At 35.6% G+C, this 22,442-nt stretch overlaps 1 protein-coding gene across 7 annotated transcripts in view; it reads right to left on the bottom strand.

Moving 5' to 3' along the window:
* LOC121045392 (cadherin-8) overlaps positions 1-22,442 on the bottom strand; it is a 367,139-nt gene that overhangs the window by 64,468 nt on the left and 280,229 nt on the right. For 5 of the 7 annotated variants that reach the window (XM_040498191.1, XM_040498196.1, XM_040498192.1 and 2 more), the window contains 2 exons: positions 4,188-4,309; positions 481-735 (listed from right to left, as the gene is read on the bottom strand). In XM_040498191.1, the coding sequence (XP_040354125.1) occupies positions 481-735; positions 4,188-4,309 (377 nt within the window). The remainder of the gene's footprint in view (positions 1-480; positions 736-4,187; positions 4,310-22,442) is intronic. The other 2 variants (XM_040498197.1, XM_040498198.1) reach the window with 1 other exon arrangement.

A 22,442-nucleotide genomic window follows, 5' to 3' on the forward strand; every position in this document is an offset into this window, starting at 1 on the left:
TTTTTTCATCCCAGACACAATTGATGCAAAACAGCTTGCCTCAGCTTCTATAGAGGGTGATGAAGCTGTAATTATATGCCACTAGATTTATTTACAGTAAAAAGGGAAGCTCCTCCCTGAAGGAAAAAAGAACTCAAGCAGTCTGTCATCTAGTCCTCAAACAGTAAAATATTCTCTGGGACTAAATAAGAGACCTTGACTCATACCTGGAAATATAACATTTTCAATGTAGTCCTTGCATCAATGAACCATCTGGAGCAAATTATCCTAATTATGTATGTATGACAAGCAAGAGGTTACCATCTGAAATAAAATCCTAGAAAGACCCTATCAAGGGGATAGGATGTAGAAAAGAGTTATGGAAGGCCCTCTAGCCAACACTGGTCACTAAAGCTCTCTATTTCTCTTTTCATGTTTGGTTCTGAGTGTGCTGTTGTCAAGCATAATGAAGGAAGATACTGGTTTCTCCACAGCTGTTACCTGTTCCTCCACCCGTCCAGCCAGATTACCATTCTCTTCAGAGAGAACCTGGTTTATCCCCAGCTGACTCCTTTTCAGCTCTTGATAGATGTTTCCTGTCTCTGGTGGAACAGGTCCTATATTAAGAGGTCTTTTCAGTAAGATAGCTTCATTTCCCTTCAGCTCTTCAGCCTCCTTTCTGCCCACAGGATTTGAGGTATGTTCTTGCAATTCTATCATTTCTAATTTTATTACGTGTTTGCCAGAGAGAAAACTCTAGAAGGGAAAAAGACTGTTGTTTAGGGCATTGTTTGCCACTAAATCCCCAGTTACCTCACCAAGTCCTGGTACATAGTTTCTGTTTAGTAAGTATTTACTGACTGACCCAAACCTACCATCCTATTATACACATGAACTATCAGTTATATATTTTCTAATTTTGAAATCTTTAAACCATACCATCATTTCTGTTTTGGCCATTGGAGAGGAGTCAGTGGAAGGAATCTTTTTTATTCTTATTGTTAAACTGAGAGCCAAGTAATTTGCAAATGATTGTATCGTGATATGATTGAGTTGGAGACTAAAGATATATATATTTGTCATCTTAAAACTTGTGACTTGAGATAAATTACCTAGAACTATTGGGGAAATTCTTCTAAAATAGAAGTAATTAGCAACAGAAAATACTATATTAATTATCTAATGGAGCAATTATTTCAGATGATTCTAATGAAAAGGGATGCACAATGATTTTGTATAATATGGACTATGGACTTTTTCTGTTATGGGTGGTGGTTCCTCTCTTTAGGAAATAAATTGAAGAAAATGTCATCTTTCACTTCATAATAATGAAAAGGTGCTAGAAGCAGACATGATTTCCAATTCTACTTTCAAAGAACCTAAACAGTTTCAGCATAGATGTATCACGTATTGGAGATGTACTTCCAGAGAGGAGGAAAGTGTTGTCCCTCTTTCCTTGGTGAAAGTTTTTATTTAGTCTTTTTTTTTTATTCTTTGTTTAATGAGTCCAATTAGTGGAAAAGAGTGGTCAAGCACAGTGGAGTTGTCTGTGTTTTGTTGATACTGGTTCTCATTTTGTGAGATGTTTTAAAAACCTCTTTGTAGAGGCTCTCTCAGTCCAGGAGGTTTTTACAGACTGAGTGTTGCAGTGGCTTGCTCTTAATTATTCCCAATGATCGCCAGCTGCCTCATTTCCCAGGAAGTAGATCCTCTTTGATTTTAGCCTTAAGTCCATACCTTCCGGACAAAGCAGACATTTCAGAGTCCTCCACATTCCTTTTTCTGAGGCTGTTGTAAAGCAGACATTAATGGTTGAAAATATTGATAGAACTATGAATTTAGTGCTCATTCAGCTATTGGCATTTGTTTTTCATGAGTGTGTTATCACCTCATAATGAATATTCTGATTTCAAAGTCAGAGGTTGTGTGGCATTATGAGAAATGACTGAAAATGTGTATGTTGAAGTTACATAAACACACTAGTGTTTATGTTGATAACAAATTTATGTTGATAACAATTAATTTTGGAAAATGTTAAGTATAAAAATAATATACTTGAGCCATTAAAAGTGGCCTACTAATGATGTAATGAATTACATGAGTTGTGACTAGCACAGAGGATTCAAGGAATTCAGGAGTTGTTTGAACAACTTCATGTGTATCAACCAGTCCTATGTCCAAAACTTAGGTGAACAGTCAAAAATCTGATTTCTTCATGTTAATATGAACTCTAATAAACGTACCTAAACACATTCACTTGATAATCTAGTGGCAGTGGACAGATACACAACATAAGCATTTCTTTACAGAATGAGTCATTCATTTTGATATGCAAAAATCATAAAACAAAGAATCAACTTTTTTTTATTTTGATCTTGCATAGGAAAGATGATGAAACAATGCATTTGTTTTTCCTGAGGATAAAAACTGCTGAAGAATCATTAAAACCTTAGAAATAGTCAAAATCCATAGGATAAATCTCCAGATTCCTAGAGGTCCAAAGGTCAGTATCACAAGTGAAGCCAATGTGGAATTTTTGAAATCTCAATGCCATTGACTCTCTGAACTTGTGTGGTGAGTTTTGCATGAAAATGGGGTTTTATTTAAATTCTAAAGCATTAGATACATTCTGTGTGATCAACAATGTCTGGCGTAGAAGTCTGTGATTGGCTATATTACCCCAGCAAGGATCTGGCCCACACAACCATATCCTTGAAACTAACCTGCATACATTTTGATCAAACTTTCTTTGCCAACTCAATCCTAACTTAGCTAAATGATAGTTACTACTATATATATGTGTGTATATATGTGTGTGTGTGTGTGTGTCTGTGTATACACAGACACACACACACACACACACACACACATTCCACCCTCAAATGATAACAGATGAAAATGTTCAAAAGATAGGCTAAAGGGCAATTCCACATGATGAAATTAGGAAACATTTAAGTTAATGTTAGAATATTTTTTAAAAAGTGTATTGCTGCTAGAAATGAATATTTTGATAACCATATTTATGACACGTAGATGTTTGAAATTAATCACTTTTATTGCTAGAATTTTAGCTGTACTCGGTGTGTGTGTGCACGCATGTATTTGTGTCTCTTTTTGGGAGATGGAAATGAGGCTAATCCTTCAGATACATGAGAGTAGTCGAGGGAAAAATGTCCCCTGTTGTACAGGAGCATTGTGAAATAATGAAATAAAAGTATAGGGCTACAGTGTTAGTCCTTTCTTTAGGTGGAAAAAAATATCTAACTCTTGTCAGGTAAGCTACTCGGCAAATAGTAAGTTTAATTCCTAACACCCACGTGAGGCACAAGAATAGTTGGATTAACAACTCCAGTGTCATGCTGTCAGCTGCTGTTTATTTAAATTAAAATGTCACCATCCAGAAATAAATTAGGAAGTTGAAAAACGATAAATTTCTTAAACATACAGTACTTTGGCACCTTGTTAAAATAAATCTATTACATTTGTGTTTTTTAGAACTTTACATAGACTATTTCCATTTTGACATTCAGAGTAGAGCAGGTTTTGTTTCTCTTTGTGTTGTTCGCTCTTCCTCCCTCCTTCCCTCCCTCCCTCCCTCCTTCCCTTTTCTTTTTCCTTCCTCTCTGTGTTTTTGTCTGTCTCCGTTGTCCCTATCTCTGCTACAGAAGACAGGTTTAAAAAAAAAAGTTTTGATTAATACACAAAATATTCAGTTGCTTTCCTTGCATGTCTAAAACCTATTGTTCATCCTATGTTGATCTAAATAAATCTACACTATTTATAGATATCAAAATTAGCTTTCTACAACTGGTCTTGCTGGGTTTCACCCTTAAGTGGTATTCCTATGATTGATATGAAACTGAAAGGCCCTCCCCATGAACTTTTTCTCCTGCTTCCTGTCATTGGAAGGTTAAAATTCTGTCCCCACCTCTCTAAGATCTTAGCCTGAGATATTTTAAGATGGTTGTTTGGCTCTGGGTTCATGGCCCAGTAGGTTGTTCGACTTCAGGAGCCAATGTGGTCATAAGTAGGGAGATTTAACAAACATCTGAGAAAGAAAAATGCTCCTTTTCTGTTCCCATTTGGGTGTTTCCTGCCTGTGACTTTGCAAACCATAAATGATGAGATGCTCACTATAATGCAGGTTAATTAAATATGAGACAGTTGTATACAAACATATTCAGCATTAACAACATGGAGATATTTACTTGGCCGGGTTTTCCATTTTCACATAAAAATGCCTCATATTCGGATGCGAATTCAGGGGCGTTGTCATTGACATCCAGCACTTTAATAGCAACAGGCACTCGTGAAATCTGACTGTGGTTCCCTATGGGAAGGAAAAAATAACATCAGCATTGAGGGCATTTCATTTTTACCGTGTAACTCAACTTTCTTCTTGAAAGCATGTGTGTCTGTTTCTACTTCCCTTAATTAGGGTGTTTTCAACATAGTGATTATGGAATCTGACCATTCAATAAGGAAAATAGCACGTGCTTGACTGCTTAAAAAAAGGAGAAATTATTATTTCAAACACCATTTGCTGGAGCTTAGCTTTACAATGACCATGTCTGAAAAACTTAAAAGAGGTTTCCTTGATGAAGAAAGCTTTATGTTAATGATAAAATCCATTATACAAAAGAAAAAAGTGCTGTGTGAACAAAGATTTATCTCTTTGTTTCTCTTGGGTAGAACACAAGCCATTTTTGTGCTATTACCATATTTGACTGGCTATATACTAACGGTGAACATCAAAAACCCAGGAAAAGGCCAGAACCAAGTCAATTGTTAAGAGAATGTCTTTAACGATGATAAACAAGATAACGTTAAAGATGGGGAAGCCTACATTTTATGAATTTTTTTTTTATTAAAAACTGACCTTGGGATCTTTTTGGATAAGCTAAGGCTAAGTCATTTTAATATTGTCATTTTCATAAAGATTTTCATCAGTGTAAACAGATAATAATCTTGTAATCTTTTCAGGTCAATTCCAACAGCAGAGAATTTAATACATAATCCTTAATCCTCAGTCCTTAAATTTAAAAAGTTACATACGCACACACATATGCACAGAAATCTGGTCTAATACATTGCTGACTTCGGCCATGTGATGATTTTTCACTTGTAATAAATGCCATACAGTTTGTACCATGTAATAATATTTTGATCTCTTGTAAATTATACAGAATGCATTGGTGATGGCCAATTATTTGTGTTTCTATGGCACTATTTATATGTAAGGCAAGAGGGGGGACATGGAAGGCTTTTGAATATGAAGAAACAGACTTGGATTTGATACTTCAAAGTCTTCTTGGTGATAATTGATTAAATTCAGATCTCTAAAACCTTCACTCTTTTTTTGTGTGTGAAATACGAAAATACTTCTATTATGAAAATACTTGTAAAGCACACAACCAATAATCATAGTCATGTTACAAATTTATAGTTGGTTAAACCCACTGGCAGTATTACAAGATTTGAATTTAGTTAACTAGGATGGCTACTCTCCAATATTCTAATTTGATTAACTGTGGATGGATGAATATTATCCTGTGGAATTCCCACCGCCTCAGTCATGGAACATAACCTCATTCCCCAAAATCAAGCCAATGGCCTTAAATGTCTCACCTGATGAATCCCTTTTCTTTTCCTATTTTAGGTCTAATGAATGAATTGGTTCATTGAGAGAGGAACTATGGATCTCTCTAGTTTCAATGGAAAGAGAAGTTTTTTTTAAAAAACCTTACATGACCCTAAGGCAAGGAACTTACATTTTATGTTTTGTCTACTTATGTTAAGGTGAATAAATAAGGTGTAAGGTATTTGAAATACACCACCTCTCTTCTAGCTGGACCATGAGCTGGATAGCAGCTGCTAGAGAGAAAAGGGCATATAGTGTTTGTACTACACAACAATGTGTGGGGCCCCAGCTTTGCCCTGTACCACCTATGTGATCCTGAAAAAATTACTTAACTTTCTTTTATTCCTGAGAAAATCGAAACTGAAAAACTGAACACTTTATTTTCAGAATTGTTATAAATAAGAGAAAACAGGAAGTGCTCAGATACCATTAGGCACGTAGTCAAGGGCATTTTAGCCTTTGCCCTTTGTAATTGTCAGCATGATCAGTACCATGCATACTGTTTAGTATATGCAATAAGATATATTTCACATAATTAGATCTCTTCAGTCCTAAGTAAATTATAACTGTATTGAATCTAAGTAGGAGTTACATTAAATTCAATGATATTCCCATACTTTGATGGGAGACTGCCTTTCAAAGGATAATAAGCTTTTACCAAGATTATTCAGTTAAAACTTAACTCGAAGATGTAGTTGCGGTCTCCCAAACATGAAACCTTTGCATAGTATAGTACTGATGAACTTCAGAAAAAAAGTATTAAGGTAACTAATCACTGCCATTTCTTCAAGAATACTTACAGGCTTATTCTAAATCTTTATCTCATGAGTGACCACTATTTGAAGTTTGAGTACAAATATCACATACCAAAAGGGATCTATCCTGAACATTCTCAGAATTGTATAATAATTTTCAAACCTCCCTGAGAGTCAGAACAGTTTAAATTCCGTATTTTTGTTCAAGGTACTATTGTACCCAAGTTGAACCCCTTAAACTGATTAATTTTATCTCGTAATTCTCTGGATCCCAACTTTATGAACTGTTGATCAGTTATTTACTTATATAACATTCATTTTCTCTGTTCCCCATCAGAGACCAACTCTTGTGTATATAAATGATGACAAGAGACTTCTATTACATTTTTGTCATCTACCTCTCTTGACCTAACAACGAGTGATAAAAATATGTTTAATAAATAGCACATGCACATTAGACTGTGAAATATCAGTGCACAGTCTTTGGAAACTTAAGTATAAGGAAAAACTATCTGATTCCTTTTAGTATGATTTTGCTTCTTGGAAAGTGAGGAGATGCTAACCTTGAGTCAGGTTCATGGGCAATGGCTGATTGGTCAAGTCTACCAACCGATACTGTTTTCTCTCTTAGACTGCACACACACACCTAACAGGCAAACATGCATACACAGATTTTTTCCTTTCAGAATTTTGGCAAAGGATAATTATGCTAAAGCTGATGTTCTCTTCTCCCAAATTCACTAAATTCACGTTTTATTATGTAGTTGAATTCAATATATTTTTAGGTGTTTGCTTTTGACTTTGTAGTTTACAGTACACCTTATTAAAGGAAATAAAATCTAGGGGCGCCTGGGTGGCTCGGTCGGTTGGGCGTCCGACTTCGGCTCAGGTCATGATCTCACGGTCCGTGAGTTCGAGCCCCGCGTCGGGCTCTGTGCTGACAGCTCAGAGCCTGGAGCCTGCTTCAGATTCTGTGTCTCCCTCTCTCTCTGCCCCTCCCCTGTTCATGCTCTGTCTCTCTCTGTCTCAAAAATAAATGTTAAAAAAAATTAAAAAAAAAAAAAAAGAAAGAAAATCTAAACTGTACCCCCCGACACTGAAAAATGATATGCTACTGGATGGTTAGAATTTCTGTAGACTTAGGGTTAACTGTCCATTATATATTATGTAAGCACTAACAAGATAATATAATTTCTTCTCTTTATAACTGTGGAATTCCTTGTTATCCTTTAAGATTCACACCAAACTACATCTCTTCCCAAAAGTCTTTTAAACACACAATTCAGGTTGTTTGTTTTTTGTTTTTTACTGTTTTAATTGTGGCATGCCAACATGAGGAATACCACTATCCCATTTCCCATAAAAACTGTTAAAAAAAAATGAAACATACATTTAATTTAAAATTTTTTCTTATTTTTGAGAGAGAGACAGAGTATGAGTGGGGGAGGGGCAGAAAGAGAGGGAGACACAGGATCTGAAGTAGGCTCCAGGCTCTTGAGTTTTCACCACAGAGACTGACTCAAAGCTTGAACCCATGAATGGTACCCACCTGGGTGCCCCCATATATTTATTTATTTTTTTAATTTAAAGAGAGAGAATCTTAACCAAGCTGCAGGCTCAGTGCAGAGCCCAATGTTTGGCTTGATCCCATGATCCTGGGATCATGTCCTGACCTGAAATCAAGTTGGATGCTTAACCATCCTAAGTGCATACAAGTAAAAATACTTACTCAAGAAAACCAAAATGTTGGTAAGAGAATCCTGTGGCATTTGAACCAATACCTGCTTACTCCTCTTACCCTTGTAGCTCAGGAAGATGAAAAATCTACTCTGGACAAACACAAACAAGAACACAGGGGTCCTTCTCCCCCAAGCTACTAGTCAAGGGATATATACCCAGGACATGAGCGTTTCTTATCCTGTTCACATACCTGTTGCTTACACTAAGTTTGGGGCAGTTGCTGCTTGGGGGCTGCCTTTTTCCACCAAGCCCCTACTCATGGGACACACTTACACATTTGAAACAATGTCATTGAGAATCCTGGGCCCTGATCTTCCTTGCCAAATCTCATGAGGGGAAATTTCATGCTGAGAGAAATGAACCAAGAAGACTGAAGGCTATTACTCTTCTCTACCATACTCCACCCACACAGGGTACTCCACTTCTAAAGCAGAGTGTCACTTGGAAAGCCATGGCTGAATCATTTTGTCTTGGGATGGGCAGGAAGATGAAACATAAAGCAGAGGGCTCTGAATCTTTTAGAAAGAATGGATATCATTTGTAAAGGAATGTGGAAAAGATCAAGCCCAATGATTATCTCAAGATACTGGAAGTTGTTGCTACTTGCTGGAGACAGATCAGCCATGGCATTCTTCGGCTGTAGTTGAACTCCAATGTCTGCCTCGATGTTCACAGGGCTATTTTTTATCATGCCATGTTTTCTACTTTTCTGTCTCTAATAAGAACACTTATTACTATATCTAGGGCCTACCCAGCTAATTAAGGATGATCTCATCTTAAAATCTATAACTTCATCACATCTCCAAATCCCCTTTTTCCAAATAGCACATTCATAGGTTCCTGGGGTTAGGACCTAGATATATCTTTTTGTGGACCACCATATAAGCCCCTATATTCCATTTTCTCAAAAGCTAGGATATTTGTGACTAAATAGGATGATACTATCACAAACCTGCTCCTGTCCTAGAAAGCAAACATAAATGAAAATAATTCAGTTGTTTTTAGCTGCTTCTTTGAATTCATTCTTCAACATAACATAGAAGCTTGAGGAGGCTTAAAAAGCTCATTAACTCCCTCCTGAGATTTTCGATAACACCCTTTTGTCAGTCATTCATTTATTCTTTCATTTTCTTCTCTTTAGCTCTCCAATAAATAGTGTTCTCTCTTTTGCCAGTTACTAAGACAAAGCTCTTACAATCAAGGAGACCACAGTAATCTAGGAGATACATTATAATGGTTTTATACCTTCATCTATTCTACAAAATATTCCTTTACAAAATGTTGCAGAAGAACACAGGAGGCAGAGACCTTGTGCTATAGTCATAGGAACGATTTAAACAAGGAAATAAACTTTGAATTAGCTTTAAATGAGTAGATGTACCCTAGGTAAACAAAGATGTACAGATATTTTAGATAGAATCAGCCACATTTGAAAAGGCCCAGAAGCCTAGAGACCATGTCATCACCAGTACATCAGTAGCCCAAATTTTGAGTGCATCCAGAGAAGTAGCTGGTGGTGATGCCAGGACACAAAATTCAGGCCATATCAGGAAGTCTTCTGGTATATGTTGATGAGTATGAGCTGTATCATGTGATTAGTGTGAAGCCGTTGAACTATATCTTGATGAAATTTACAATTTTAAAATGTTACCATAAAGCAGAGAGGCAAGCAAAGTTACCATTGGTTTTTGTTTTTCTAAGTATATGGCTGTCCCAGAAATTTACTGATTATTTCTTGAAACTGTTAAAATAGGAAGAAACACAATAAAATAAGAAAACTAGTGCCTCATGCCCCCAAAATAGTCCCAAAATGTGTTACCACTATCTACATTAGATGAACATGCATGATTGAAATTATTGCAAGTGTCATATTTAAATGCTGAAGATTCACTTTTATCTAAATTAATGAAATGATGGCAATTCAAATTTTAAAGATACTATAGAGCAATAAAATTAATTAGATAAGCTTCTGAGGAAATAATTCATGTCCTTTGTGACTGGCCCCAAAATGTTTGCCTTTCATCTGATACACAAACGTTAAATATAAAGATATTATAATTAGAAACTTGATTAGCATTCATTAAAGATTAATTTTCTAAACACAAGAGATGTGACAGAGTGGTCTGGAAGGAAGAGCCTGTTTGAATTGGCCACAAAAGTCAGACTGTTTTCACGTACCATGGAAGAAAAAAGTGAAATGGCACCTAGTGTAAACAACTCCTTGACTTCTACCATTTGAATCGTAGTGACTTCCTGTCACCTCTCTGTCACAGAGCCTCATGAATTGCCCATTAATTTTGCCCTTTTATAATCAAAGGTAATGGAATCCTGCCAAGTCTAAGTTACTTGGGAATTTGCTTCTAACTAGTTTCCATGAGCTGTTTTTGCAGACATCGATTGAAATAAACAGCCTCTCCTTTTCAGACTATAAGAGAGAAAAAAAATGATTTGACAAATTTAGATATACTGGTGGGTCTCAATAAATAATTCTTGAGCCTTCTACAAGTAGAAGGGTGGAAGCCATGAGCAGTAAATTACAGTCAACAGGGGAATGCAAAGTAAGAGAATTTATAATTGAATAGGGATGAGAGGAACAGTGGAAGTTTATAAAATAGGAAGATGTGAACTGAATATGTGATAGAAAAATATAGCAAGTTGGGAAATGGAAAACAAAACTGATAAGAAGGTTTAAGGAAGTCTTGGTAAATAATTTCAGGAGCAGACATAGGCTGCCTAGTGACTAAATATAAAACTTTTTGAGGTCTATTATGCCCACTGATGACATAATTTCTAAATTGCTAGTGGATGGTCTACCAATCAATAGGTTATTAAATAGGAGCAACTTAGGATATAATAAACCAGTGGATACCAGCATGGGAGAAATGCTACTGGGGATATTTTTGTTAGGTGATTCTCTTGACGATATCATTTTTATGTGTTACCCTTTCACTATCAGGGCAACAGCAATGATTGTTGGTTCAGTCTTTTGACCCCCTCCAATACACACCAAGAAATTTCTGCCTTCTAGAATGTATCGAGGGAGGAGTTGACCACCAGAACTTTCATAATTTTTTATTGTATGATTGTGGAAATTTCAGCAAGGCAGACTATAAAGAGGAGACACTCTGTTTTACTCCTTAAAAATCTGGCATATTTACAGAATAGTTTAGAATTCAATTAGAACTTAAATCAGATGGAGGCTTTAGTATCAAATAAAGTTTGTAAGTTCCACTTTTCTATTACTTAAATAGGAGCGCTTGCGGTAAAGGGAGAGAAATGCTCTCTGCTGAGGGAGTTGTGGACTTAGACATTTTGAAATGGCTTAAACTCTCTGGAGAAAATAACTCCAAAGGGTGACTTTGGCTCAAGTCATCACTGACCCTGTCTGTTCTTCCACCTGCTAGAAAGCAGGCTACCTGGCTACACCATTTTCAGACACTCTCCAAAGGGGCAGAAAATGTGTAGCCCTCTTATTTATTAGATGCATCTTACGTGAACCTAGAAATTACAGAGTCCTGCCTAAACACGTGGCAGGTCCTCCACTCCACCCTTTTCCTGTCTATCTGCATTAACCTTCATTATCTGTTTACTCCGATCAAGGGTTGAGGTCCTTAAAACTAAGTAATTTATGCTTGTAAAATTATCTCCTAGGAAAAAGTTTTCAAACCGTTGAGGTGAGAACTAACTTTTGAAGCTCTTGCATTCTATATTTTTATTAAGTGTAAAACTTTGATAGTCACATTCTAAGTGAAGACATCTATGTCCATTTATAAATGAAAAGTAAATACTAATGAGAATGAGCTACTGTCCGTTTTTCTTAATATCTGCTATAAATTATTACCTACTTTTTTTGTTTTTTATTTATTTTTTTTAATATTATTTATTGTCAAATTGGCTAACACACAGTGTGTAAAGTGTGCTTTTGGTTTTTGGGGGTAGATTCCTGTGGTTCATTGCTTACATACAACACCCAGGGCTCATCCCAAGTGCCCTCCTCAATGCCCATCGCCCATTTTCCCCTCTCCCCATCCCCACACCCACCTTCACCCCTCAGATTGTTCTCTGTGTTTAAGAGTCTCATGGTTTGCCTCCCTCCCTCTCCGTTTGTAACTATTTTTCTCCCTTCCCTTCCCCCATGGTCTTCTGTTAAGTTTCTCAAATCTACATGAGTAACATCCTATCTGTCCTTTTCTGACTGATTGATATCACAAGGCATAATAACTTGCAGTTCCATCCACGTTGCTGCAAATAGCATGATTTCATTCCTTCTCATTGCCAAGTAGTAATCCATTGTATATATAAATCACATCTTCTTTATCCATTCATCAGTTGATGGGCATTTAGGCTCTTTCCATAATTTGGCTATTGTTGGAAGTGCTGCTATAAACATTGGAGTCTATGTGTCCCTATGCATCAGCCCTCCTATAACCTTTGGATAAATTCCTAGTAGTGCTATCGCTGGGTTGTAGGGTAGTTCTATCTTTAGTTTTTTGAGGAACCTCCACACTGTTTTCCAGAGCAGCTGCACCAGTTTGCATTCCCACCAACAGTGTAAGAGGGTTCCCATTTCTCCATATCCTCGCCAGCATCTGTTGTTTCCTGAGCTGGTAATTTTAGCCACTCTAACCAATGTGAGGTGGTATCTGATTGTAACTATTACCTACTTTTAATTGTGCAGGCTTACAAATTTGTTTTCTTCTGTTGTCTACATTCTTTTCGTTTTGTTGTTGTACACATGTGTACATGCATATGTGGTTTTCTGTTTGTTTTGTTTTAGATTTGTGTGTCGCTTTTGCTCAATTTATGACTCAAATAATGACTTTCTCTTTGTACGGTCCTAAATACATCTTTCTAGCCTTCTCACCCATCTCTTCTTTCTACCAACTGTAACAGATAAGGAAATAAAATTTTGTGTTGAGTTTATAACTCCCATGTCCTCTTTGATAATCTAAGTAAGTCTTTGCAAAAATCTCTCATTTTACTTTGCCAACAAAATTGCATTATGCCTCTATTACCAAATCCTCAGTGGTTTTTTCTTTTCCTTCTAATTATTTCAAATAGGATTGATTCAAGATTATTGGAACTGAATTTCTTGAAGTTACTTTTACAATGCAGTTGAGTTTAAATCCCTTATATATTCAAATCTTAATTAAGGAGACACACTTTCAGAGGGACTGATACATAGATGTTCCAATATTCAGTTTAAATGAACATTCAGTACCAACTTCCAATAACAGTTATGCCTTAATACATAGACATGCGTTCATACATGCATGCACACAAGACAACACACTTTATTAGAGAAGAAAACTAATACTGTAAACTGCTCAGCATTTATTGCATGATCTGGTATATACCATATATTTGGTGTTTGTTGGGTTACTGTGAAGAATATTATGTCTCAAATATGAATCTAGTCTCTGGGTATGTAAGGTCTGAAATCCACCTATATGAGTGAAATATAGTATGTAAAGAAGTATCAATTCTTGAACATCCAAGGAGTCTTAAAAAAGGGTATATTATATGGACTTTAGTCATCTCGTTCATATTTACTCAAAGCCATGAAGTGGTAAAGCTAAAATGTGAATGCAGGGCAGTCTGACCAACAAGTAAAGAAACAAATAGGAACAAAACTAATTATTTCCCACAGGCTTTTTAAAATATAGTACTTATAAAACATAATCTTAAAACATCATATCAATTTCAGTATGAATCACTCCCCACAGAATACAAGACCATAATAAGCCAATCAACAATATATTAAAAAAAAAAAGGGGGTTTGACGTTTCCATTATCATGAAATTTTCTATTAGTGAATTTATATATAGAAACCTAATAGTCATATATTTTTTTTCAAAGTTCCTTGGATGGCTCCATTAAATTTTTTGTGTAGGGACAACTTTGGTAGTTGGAAGTCAGCTATGCAAACAATAAAGCATATAACTCTTAAGGTTTTATTCCAGTAGAATTTTATAAAATTAACAAACCCATATAACCACCATCCAGACCAAGACATCCAGTATAATCAGCTCCCCCAAAGCCTCTCAGGTGCCCCATGTCAGTCATTATGATCCTTGGGTAACCTCTTCTGTAAGTTAATACTACATTAGTTTGCCCTCTTCACAACTTTATAAAAATTAAATTAATGTATAATAGGCTTCTTTAGCTTCCGTAGTTGCATGTAGCTGTAGTTTATTTTTCCTATTACATGGAAAATGATTTCATTGTATAAATATACCACAATTTTATTTATTCTCTTTCTGGTAAAAATGTGGGATATTTCAGTTTCAGGCTATTTGAAAGTACTACCATAAATCACTTCTGTATATCTTTTGGTGCACAAATACATGAATTCACGGCATACTTAGGAATAGAGTGAAAGGTGATAGGACACGCATCCTTTCAGTACGAGTGTGCGTTCAAATATTTTTCTAATGAGATGTACCACTTTATACTTTGACCAGCAATGAGTAAAAAGTTCAGGCTTCTTCAAATGTTGAAAGATACTTGGCAAAGTCAGCAATTCATTACTAATTTTTAATTTTAGCCAATGTAGAGGTGTGTAATTTTATTTCAGTTAGATCTTAATTTGCAATATCCTGATGATTTGATGCTAAGAATCTATCATGCTAACCCGACTACCCGGATATCTTCTTTTATGAAGATTTTGTAATGGGTTATTTAGGTTTCCTGATTAATAGGCACATTATATGTTATGACTATGAGTCCTTTGCTCGACAGTGTATCACAATACCTTCTCACACTGTGTGGCTTGATTTTTCACTTTTTTAGTAGACACAAATTCTTTACTTTCTCTCACTAAAATTTTGTAGTTTTCTGTTTAGAGGTCTTACACATCATTCTTTATATCCTGTTACTATTTAGTTGAAGTCTTACTAGTATAAGTAGTATCTTTATTCTCTCTATTACTAAAAAATCTGATTATAACTATTGATGATGTAAAGTTATTTTTTTTTCATTTTTATGCACTCAATCATGATGTCTATGGAGAGTAACAACTTTATTTCTCCGTTTCCAATATTTTCACTTTTGTTTCTTACTTGTATCTTACTGTACTGGCTAAAACCTTCAGTATAATTGAATAAAGTAGCAACAGTAGACACACTTATCTCATTTCCAATTTCAGGGAGAAAGCATTCATTCTTTTATACCATTAAGTCTCATATTTGTTTTTTTTGGGGGGGGGGGTTGTGTGGCTATCCTTTATCAGGTTAAATTCCCTGCTATTTCTAGTGCGCGAAGGGCTTTATCTCATGATCAAGAGATGGATGTATACACTTTTCTGCATCTACTGAGATTGATGATAGTTTTTTAGGTTTTTTTTCTCTCAATATGTTAATTCACATTAATAGATTTTTTGAAAGTTATAACCTGTAATATGCTCATCAGCTTTTAGCATTCAGATTAGGCTGCCTTTGTGACATGAAGTAGAAAATGCTCCCTTTTTTACTCCTCTCTGATAAAGTTTGTGTCTGGTTCATTTGGGCATGACGCTTTATGTGTTAGAAGTTAGTAACTATGGATTCAATTTATTCAGTAGAGAAAGTGATAGACATAATTATGCCAGTTTGTAAAGACTACATTTTTAACTTACTAGCTTATTTCATAGGTAGCTTAAACTGTATGGGCATAAATACATTCATAATGTGCAATTATTATGTTTTTAACATCTATAGAGTCTGTAACTCCTTGCACCATTTCATCTTTACAAAGAAACTTTATTCATCTTTACAAACAGCTTTTGTTTAGTTGAATTTCACTATTGTACCTGTTTTCAATTGCATTATATTCTATACTATATTTTGACCTTTCTGCTAGTTTTTAGATTTCTATTCGCTTGTAGCTTCTTTGAAGTGGGTGCTTAGATGACTGATTTTTAGCATTTGTGTTTTTTCAATACAGACGTTTAAGGTTCTTTTTCCTGTGGACACTGTGTTAGCACAAGGTTTGCCATGTCAGGATTTTAGTATCATCCATTTTAAAAATGTGCTAATTGCCTTTGTGATTTTATTCTTTTTCCCATGGACTAATTAGAAATGTATGGCTTCATTTCCAATACGTAGGGATGATTTTAGTTGAGTGTTTTTTCCCCCCATGGTTGAATTCCATTGTGTTAGGAAATCATACTCTGCATGTGTTGAGATTTGCTTTATGGCCCAGCCTTTGGACATTTTGGGTATTTTTTTAAAAATACTTATTTATTTATTTATTTTTGAGAGAGAAGGAGAGAGAGAGAAAGAGAATATGAATGAATGAATGAGCAGGGAGGGTCAGTGAGAGAGGCAGACACAGAGTCTGAAGCAGGCTCCAGGCTCTTAGCTGTAACCACAGAGCCTGACACGGGGCTCAAACCCACAAACCATGAGATCATGACCTGAGCCTAAGTTAGAGGCTTAAGGGACTGAGCCACCCTGGGTAAATATTTCAAGTCCATTTGATATGAACGATTTCTGTAATTTTGAGTGCAGTACTTTAGACATTCAATTAGAAAAGATTACAAATCACAATATTCAAATACTATCTATCCTTGTAAGGACAGATAGGTGGTTTTGTTGTTATTTTGTTTTTGTTTACTTGTTTGATTAGTAGAGAGTTGGGGGTTAAAATTTTTATTTGTAGCTGTTGATTTATTTTTCCTGTTTCTGTCATTTTTTTTTTTTTTACCTTACGTAGTTGGCAAATATATTATTGGCAACATATAAGATTTTTATATTTTCCTGCTGAATTTAATCATTTATCATGAAAATTTTCTCTTTATTTTTTGTAATAGTTCTTTCTCCTTATTCTGTACTCCTTTGCTTTGAATTTGCATGATTGATCTTCTTTAATCCTTAGAGTCCTTATGTGTCCTTAATTTTAGGTTTACTCTGAATAGAAACATGATTCAAAAATTATTCCTTTTTATTTTGGTTTGAAAATTGATAAATATTAATTGAAGTATGTAGTTTACTTACATTCAGTGTGATTGGTTATATATTTGGGTGTTAATTTCTTACTGTACTTTTTCTTCTTCATCAATTCTTTACTATTTTTCCCATTTATATTCTTTTGTACTGATGAATTTCAGTTCATCCATTTCCCCATTAACTAATTAGTTACATAGACTTTTATTCATATTATCTTAGCTGGAACCTTAAATATCATATTTACTTATTGTTTGTTTTTTAATTTTGATGCCGGTATAGTTAACACAGTGTTGTATTAGTTTCAGTTTTACAATATAATAACTCAACAATTTTATATATTACTCAGTGCTCATCATGATAAGTGTACTCTTAATCCCCTTCACCTAATTCACCCATCCCCTCACCCATCTTGCTTTTGATAACCATCAGTTTGTTCTGTATAGTTAAGAGTCTTGGTTTTGGTTGTCTTTTTTTTCTTTCCTTTAATAATTTGTTTCTTAAATCCCACGTATGAGTGAAATCATATGGTAATTGTCGTTCTCTGATTTAATTCACTAGATCCATCTATGTTGTTGCAAATGGCAAGATTTCATACTTTATTATGGCTCAATAGCATTCCATTGTAAACACACACACACACAACCACACACACACCACTTCTTTATTCATCTATCAGTGGACACTTGGGTTGCTTCCATATTTGGCTATTGTAAATAATGCTTCAATAAACATAGGAGTGCATATATCTTTTCAAATTAGTGTTTTTGTATTCTTTACTTAATACCCAAGATTGTGATTAATGCATCATAGGGCAGGTCTATTTTTAACTTTTTGAGGAGCCTCCATATTCTTTTTCCACAGTGGCTGCACCAGTTTGCACTCCCAACCACAGTGCACCAGGGTTCGTTTTTCTCCACATTCTCAACAAATCTTGTTTCTTTTCATTTTAGCCATTTTGACAGGTGTGAAGTGATATCTCATAGTAGTTTGATTTGCATTTCCCCGATGATGAATGATGTTGAGCATCTTTTCATGTGTCTGTTGGCCATCTTTACTTCTTCTTTGGAGAAATAGCTCTTTATGTCTTCTGCCCATTTTTCATTGGATTATTTGTTTTTGGATGTTCATTTGTATAAATTCTTTATATATTTTGGATTCTAACCCTTCATTGGCTATGTCATTTGAAAATATCTTCTCCCATACAGTGCATTTTTTTTTGCACATATCTTTTTAATTTTTTTTTTTACATTTATTTATTTTTGAGGAAGACAGAGTGCAAACAGGGAAAGGGCAGAGAGAGAATGAGACACAGAATGCAAAGCAGGCTCAAGGCTCTGAGTAACCTGTCAGCACAGAGCCTGATGTGGGGCTTGAGCCCAGGAACTGTGAGATCACAACCTGAGCTGAAGTCTGATGCTCAACTAACTGGGCCACCCAGGCACCCCTCAATGGGTTATCTTTTAGTTTTGTTGGTAGTGTCTTTTGCTATGCAGAATCTCATTATTTATATATAGTCCTAACAGCTTAATTTTGCTTTTTATTTTCCTTGCTGTAGGAGACCTAGCTAGGAAAATGTTGCTATGAACAAATTCAGAGAAATTATTGTCTGTGTTCTCTTGCAGGATTTTCATAGTTTCAGGTATCACATATAGATCCTTAATCCATCTTGAGGTGTTTTTTGTTTGTTTGTTTGTTTGTTTGTTGGTATACACTGTAAGAAAGCGGTCCAGTTTCATTCTATGCATGTAGCTGCCCAGTTTTCTCAGAACCATTTGTGAAAGAAACTGTCTTTTTCCCATTGCATATTCTTGCCTTGTTTGTTAAAGATTAACAGACCATATAATAGTGGGTTTATTTCTGGGTTTCCTATTCTGTTCCATTGGTCTTTCCATGTAGGAATTTTTGTGCATGTTTGCCAATAGCACACTGTTTTTATGATTACAGCTTTGTGGTATAACTTGAAATCTGGAATTGTGATAACGTACAGTTTTATTATTTTTCAAGATTGCTTTGGCTATTAGGGGTCTTTTAAGGTTCCATATAAACTTTAGGATTGTTTGTTACAGTTCTCTGAAAAATGCTGATGGTATTTTTATAGGGATTTCATTAAATCTGTAGATTGCTTTGGGTACTGTGGACATCTTAACAATATTTGTTGTTACAATCCCTAAGCAAGGAATGTCTTTCTATATTTGTGTCTTCTTCAAATTCTTTCATCAGTGTTTTATAGTTTTCAGAGTATAGGTCTCTCACATCTTGGGTTAAGTTTATTCCTAGGTATTTTATTATTTTTGGTGCAATTGTAAATGGGACTGTGTTCTTCATTTCTCTTTCTACTGCTTCATTATTAGTTTATAGAAATGCAATTGATTTGCATACATTCATTTGGTATCCTGTGACCTTACTGAATTCATTTATCAGTTCTAGTTTTTTGGTGGAGTCTTTAGGGTTTTCTCAATATAGTATCATATCAACTGCAAATAGTGAACATTTTACTTCTTCCTTACCAGTTTAGATGCTTTTATTTTTGTTATCTGATTGAGGTGGCTAGGACTTCCAATACTATATTGAATAAAAGTGGTGAGAGTAGACATCCTTCTCTTGCTCCTCACATAAGAGAAACAGCTCCCAGTTTCCCCCGTTGATTACCATGTTTCTGTATGTTTTTCATATGTGGCCTTTTTTTTTAAATTTTTTTTTTAACATTTATTTATTTTTGAGACAGAGCACGAACGGGGGAGGGTCAGAGACAGAGGGAGACACAGAATCTGAAACAGGCTCCAGGCTCTGAGCAGTCAGCACAGAGCCCGACGCGGGGTTCGAACCCACGGACAATGAGATCGTGACCTGAGCCGAAGTCGGACGCTTAACCGACTGAGCCCCCCAGGCGCCCCCATATATGGCCTTTTTTATGTTGAGGTCTCTTCTCTCTAATCCTACTTTGTACTTTGCTGAATGTTTTTATCATGAATGGATGTTGGACTTTGTCAAATGCTTTTTCTGCATCTTTGGAAATGACCATATGGCTCTTATACTTTCTTTTATTAATGTGTATCACATGGATAAATTTGTAAATATTGATAAATATTGAATACATCCGAATTGATCATGGTGAATGATTTTTTTAATGTATTGCTGTGTTCACATTGATAGTGTTTTTTTTTTTAATTTTTTTTTCAATGTTTTTTTTTTTTTATTTTTGGGACAGAGAGAGACAGAGCATGAACGGGGGAGGGGCAGAGAGAGAGGGAGACACAGAATCGGAAACAGGCTCCAGGCTCCGAGCCATCAGCCCAGAGCTTGACGCGGGGCTCGAACTCACGGACCGCGAGATCGTGACCTGGCTGAAGTCGGATGCTTAACCGACTGCGCCACCCAGGCGCCCCACATTGATAGTGTTTTTAATAAGGTATTTGCATTTGTGTTCATCAGAGATAAAGTTCTCTTTTTTAGTAGAGTCATTATCTGGTTTTGGTATCTGGGTGACGCTGGCCTCATAGGATGAATTTGTAAGTTTTCCTTCCTTTTCTTTTTTTTTGGAATAGTTTGAGAAGGTATCCACTCTCCTTTAAATATGTTAGAAATTACCTGTGAAGTCATCTGCTCCTGGACTTTGGTTTATTGGGAATTTTTTGATTACTGATTCAATTTCATTTCTGGCAACTGGTCTGTTCAAATTTTCTGTTCCTACTTAAGTTTTGGTAGGTAATATGTTTCTTGCAATTTATTTCTTCTTGGTTGTCCAATTTGTTAGCATATAATTTTTCATAATATTCTGTAAAATCTTTGTATTTTTTTGGTGTTGATTGGTATGTCTCCTCTTTGCTTTTGAATTTGAGTCCCCTCCCTCCCTCTCTCCCTCTCTCTCTCTCTCTCTTTCTCTCCCTCTCCCTCTCTCTCTCTCTTTCTCTCCCTCTCCCTCTCGCTCTCTCTAATGAGTCTGGGTAAAAGTTCATGAATCTGTTGATCTTTTCAAAGAACCAGCTCCTAGAGTCATTGATATATTATCCTTTTAGTTTCTATCTGTTTCTGCTATAATCATTATTATTTCCTTCCTCCTGCTGGTTTGAGGTTTTGTTCTTCTTTTTCAGGCTCCTTTAGGTGTAAGGTTAGGTTGTTTGAGATTTTTCTGACTTCTTGAGGTAGGCTTGTATTGTTATACACTTCCTTCTGAGAACAATTTTTGATGCATCCCAAAGATTTTGGACCAGTGTTTTTTTTTTTTTTTTTTTCTGGATTTTATTTATTTTTCAAAGAGAGAGAGAGAACGCACAAGTGGGGGAGGGGCAGAGAGAGAGGGAGACACAGAATCCAAAGCAGGCTCCAGGCTCTGAGCTGTCAGCACAGAGCCAATGCAGGGCTCGAACCCACAAACTGTGACATTATGACCTGAGCCAAAGTTGGACGCTCAACCAACTGAGCCACCTAGGCGCCCCTGATGTGTTTTTATTTTCATTTGTTGTCATGTAATTTGTGATTTCTTTTTTGATTTCTATGTTGGCACATTCATTTTTTAGTAGTATCTTATTTAACCGTCTCATACTTGTGCTTTTTCCAAATTATTTCTTGTGGTTGATTTCTAGCTTCATACCATTGTGGTCAGGAAAGATGCACAGTATGATTTGGATATTTTTGACCTTGTGTTGACTTGGTTTTGGCCTAATAGGTGATCTGTTCTGGAGAATATTCCATGTGTACTTGAAAAGAATGTGTATCGTTTTCCAGTGGAATGTTCTCAATATATATATATTAGATCCATCTGGTCCAAAGTGTCACCCAAAGTCACTGTTTCCTTGTTAATTTTCTGCTTGGATGATGCATCCATTGATGAATGTGGGGTGTTAAAGTACCTTACTATTATTTGTATTGCTCTCAATCACTTATTTTATGTTTGTTATTAACTCCTTTATGTATCTGAGTGCTTTCATGTTAGGTTCATAAATGTTTACAATTGCTATGTTAACTTGCTGGATTGTTCCTTTATGATAATATAGTGTCCTTTTTTTTTTTTAATCTCTGCTACAGTCTTTGTTTAATATCTGCTTGGTCTGATATTAGGATTGCAATCCAGGTTTTCGTTTCACATCTATGTGCATGATAAATGATTTTCTTCCTTCACTTTCAGTCTGCATGTGTCTTTAGGTCTGAAGTGAGTCTCATGTAGGCAGCATATAGATGGGTCTTGTTTCTCTTAATCTATTCTGCCACCAGTGCACTTTGATTGGAGCATTTAGTCGACTTGCATTGAAAGAAATTGTTGAAAGGTATTTATTGACATTTTGTTACTTGTTTTAAGCTTGTTTTTGTAGTTCTTCTCTTGCTGTCTTCTCTCACAATTAGTAGACTTTCTTTAGAGATATAGTTGCATTCCTTTCTCTTCATTTCTTATTATCTATTCCT

Source organism: Herpailurus yagouaroundi, unplaced genomic scaffold, assembly GCF_014898765.1.
Source record: "Herpailurus yagouaroundi ecotype Mexico unplaced genomic scaffold, PumYag 190, whole genome shotgun sequence".
NCBI classification, from domain to species: Eukaryota; Metazoa; Chordata; class Mammalia; order Carnivora; family Felidae; genus Herpailurus; species Herpailurus yagouaroundi.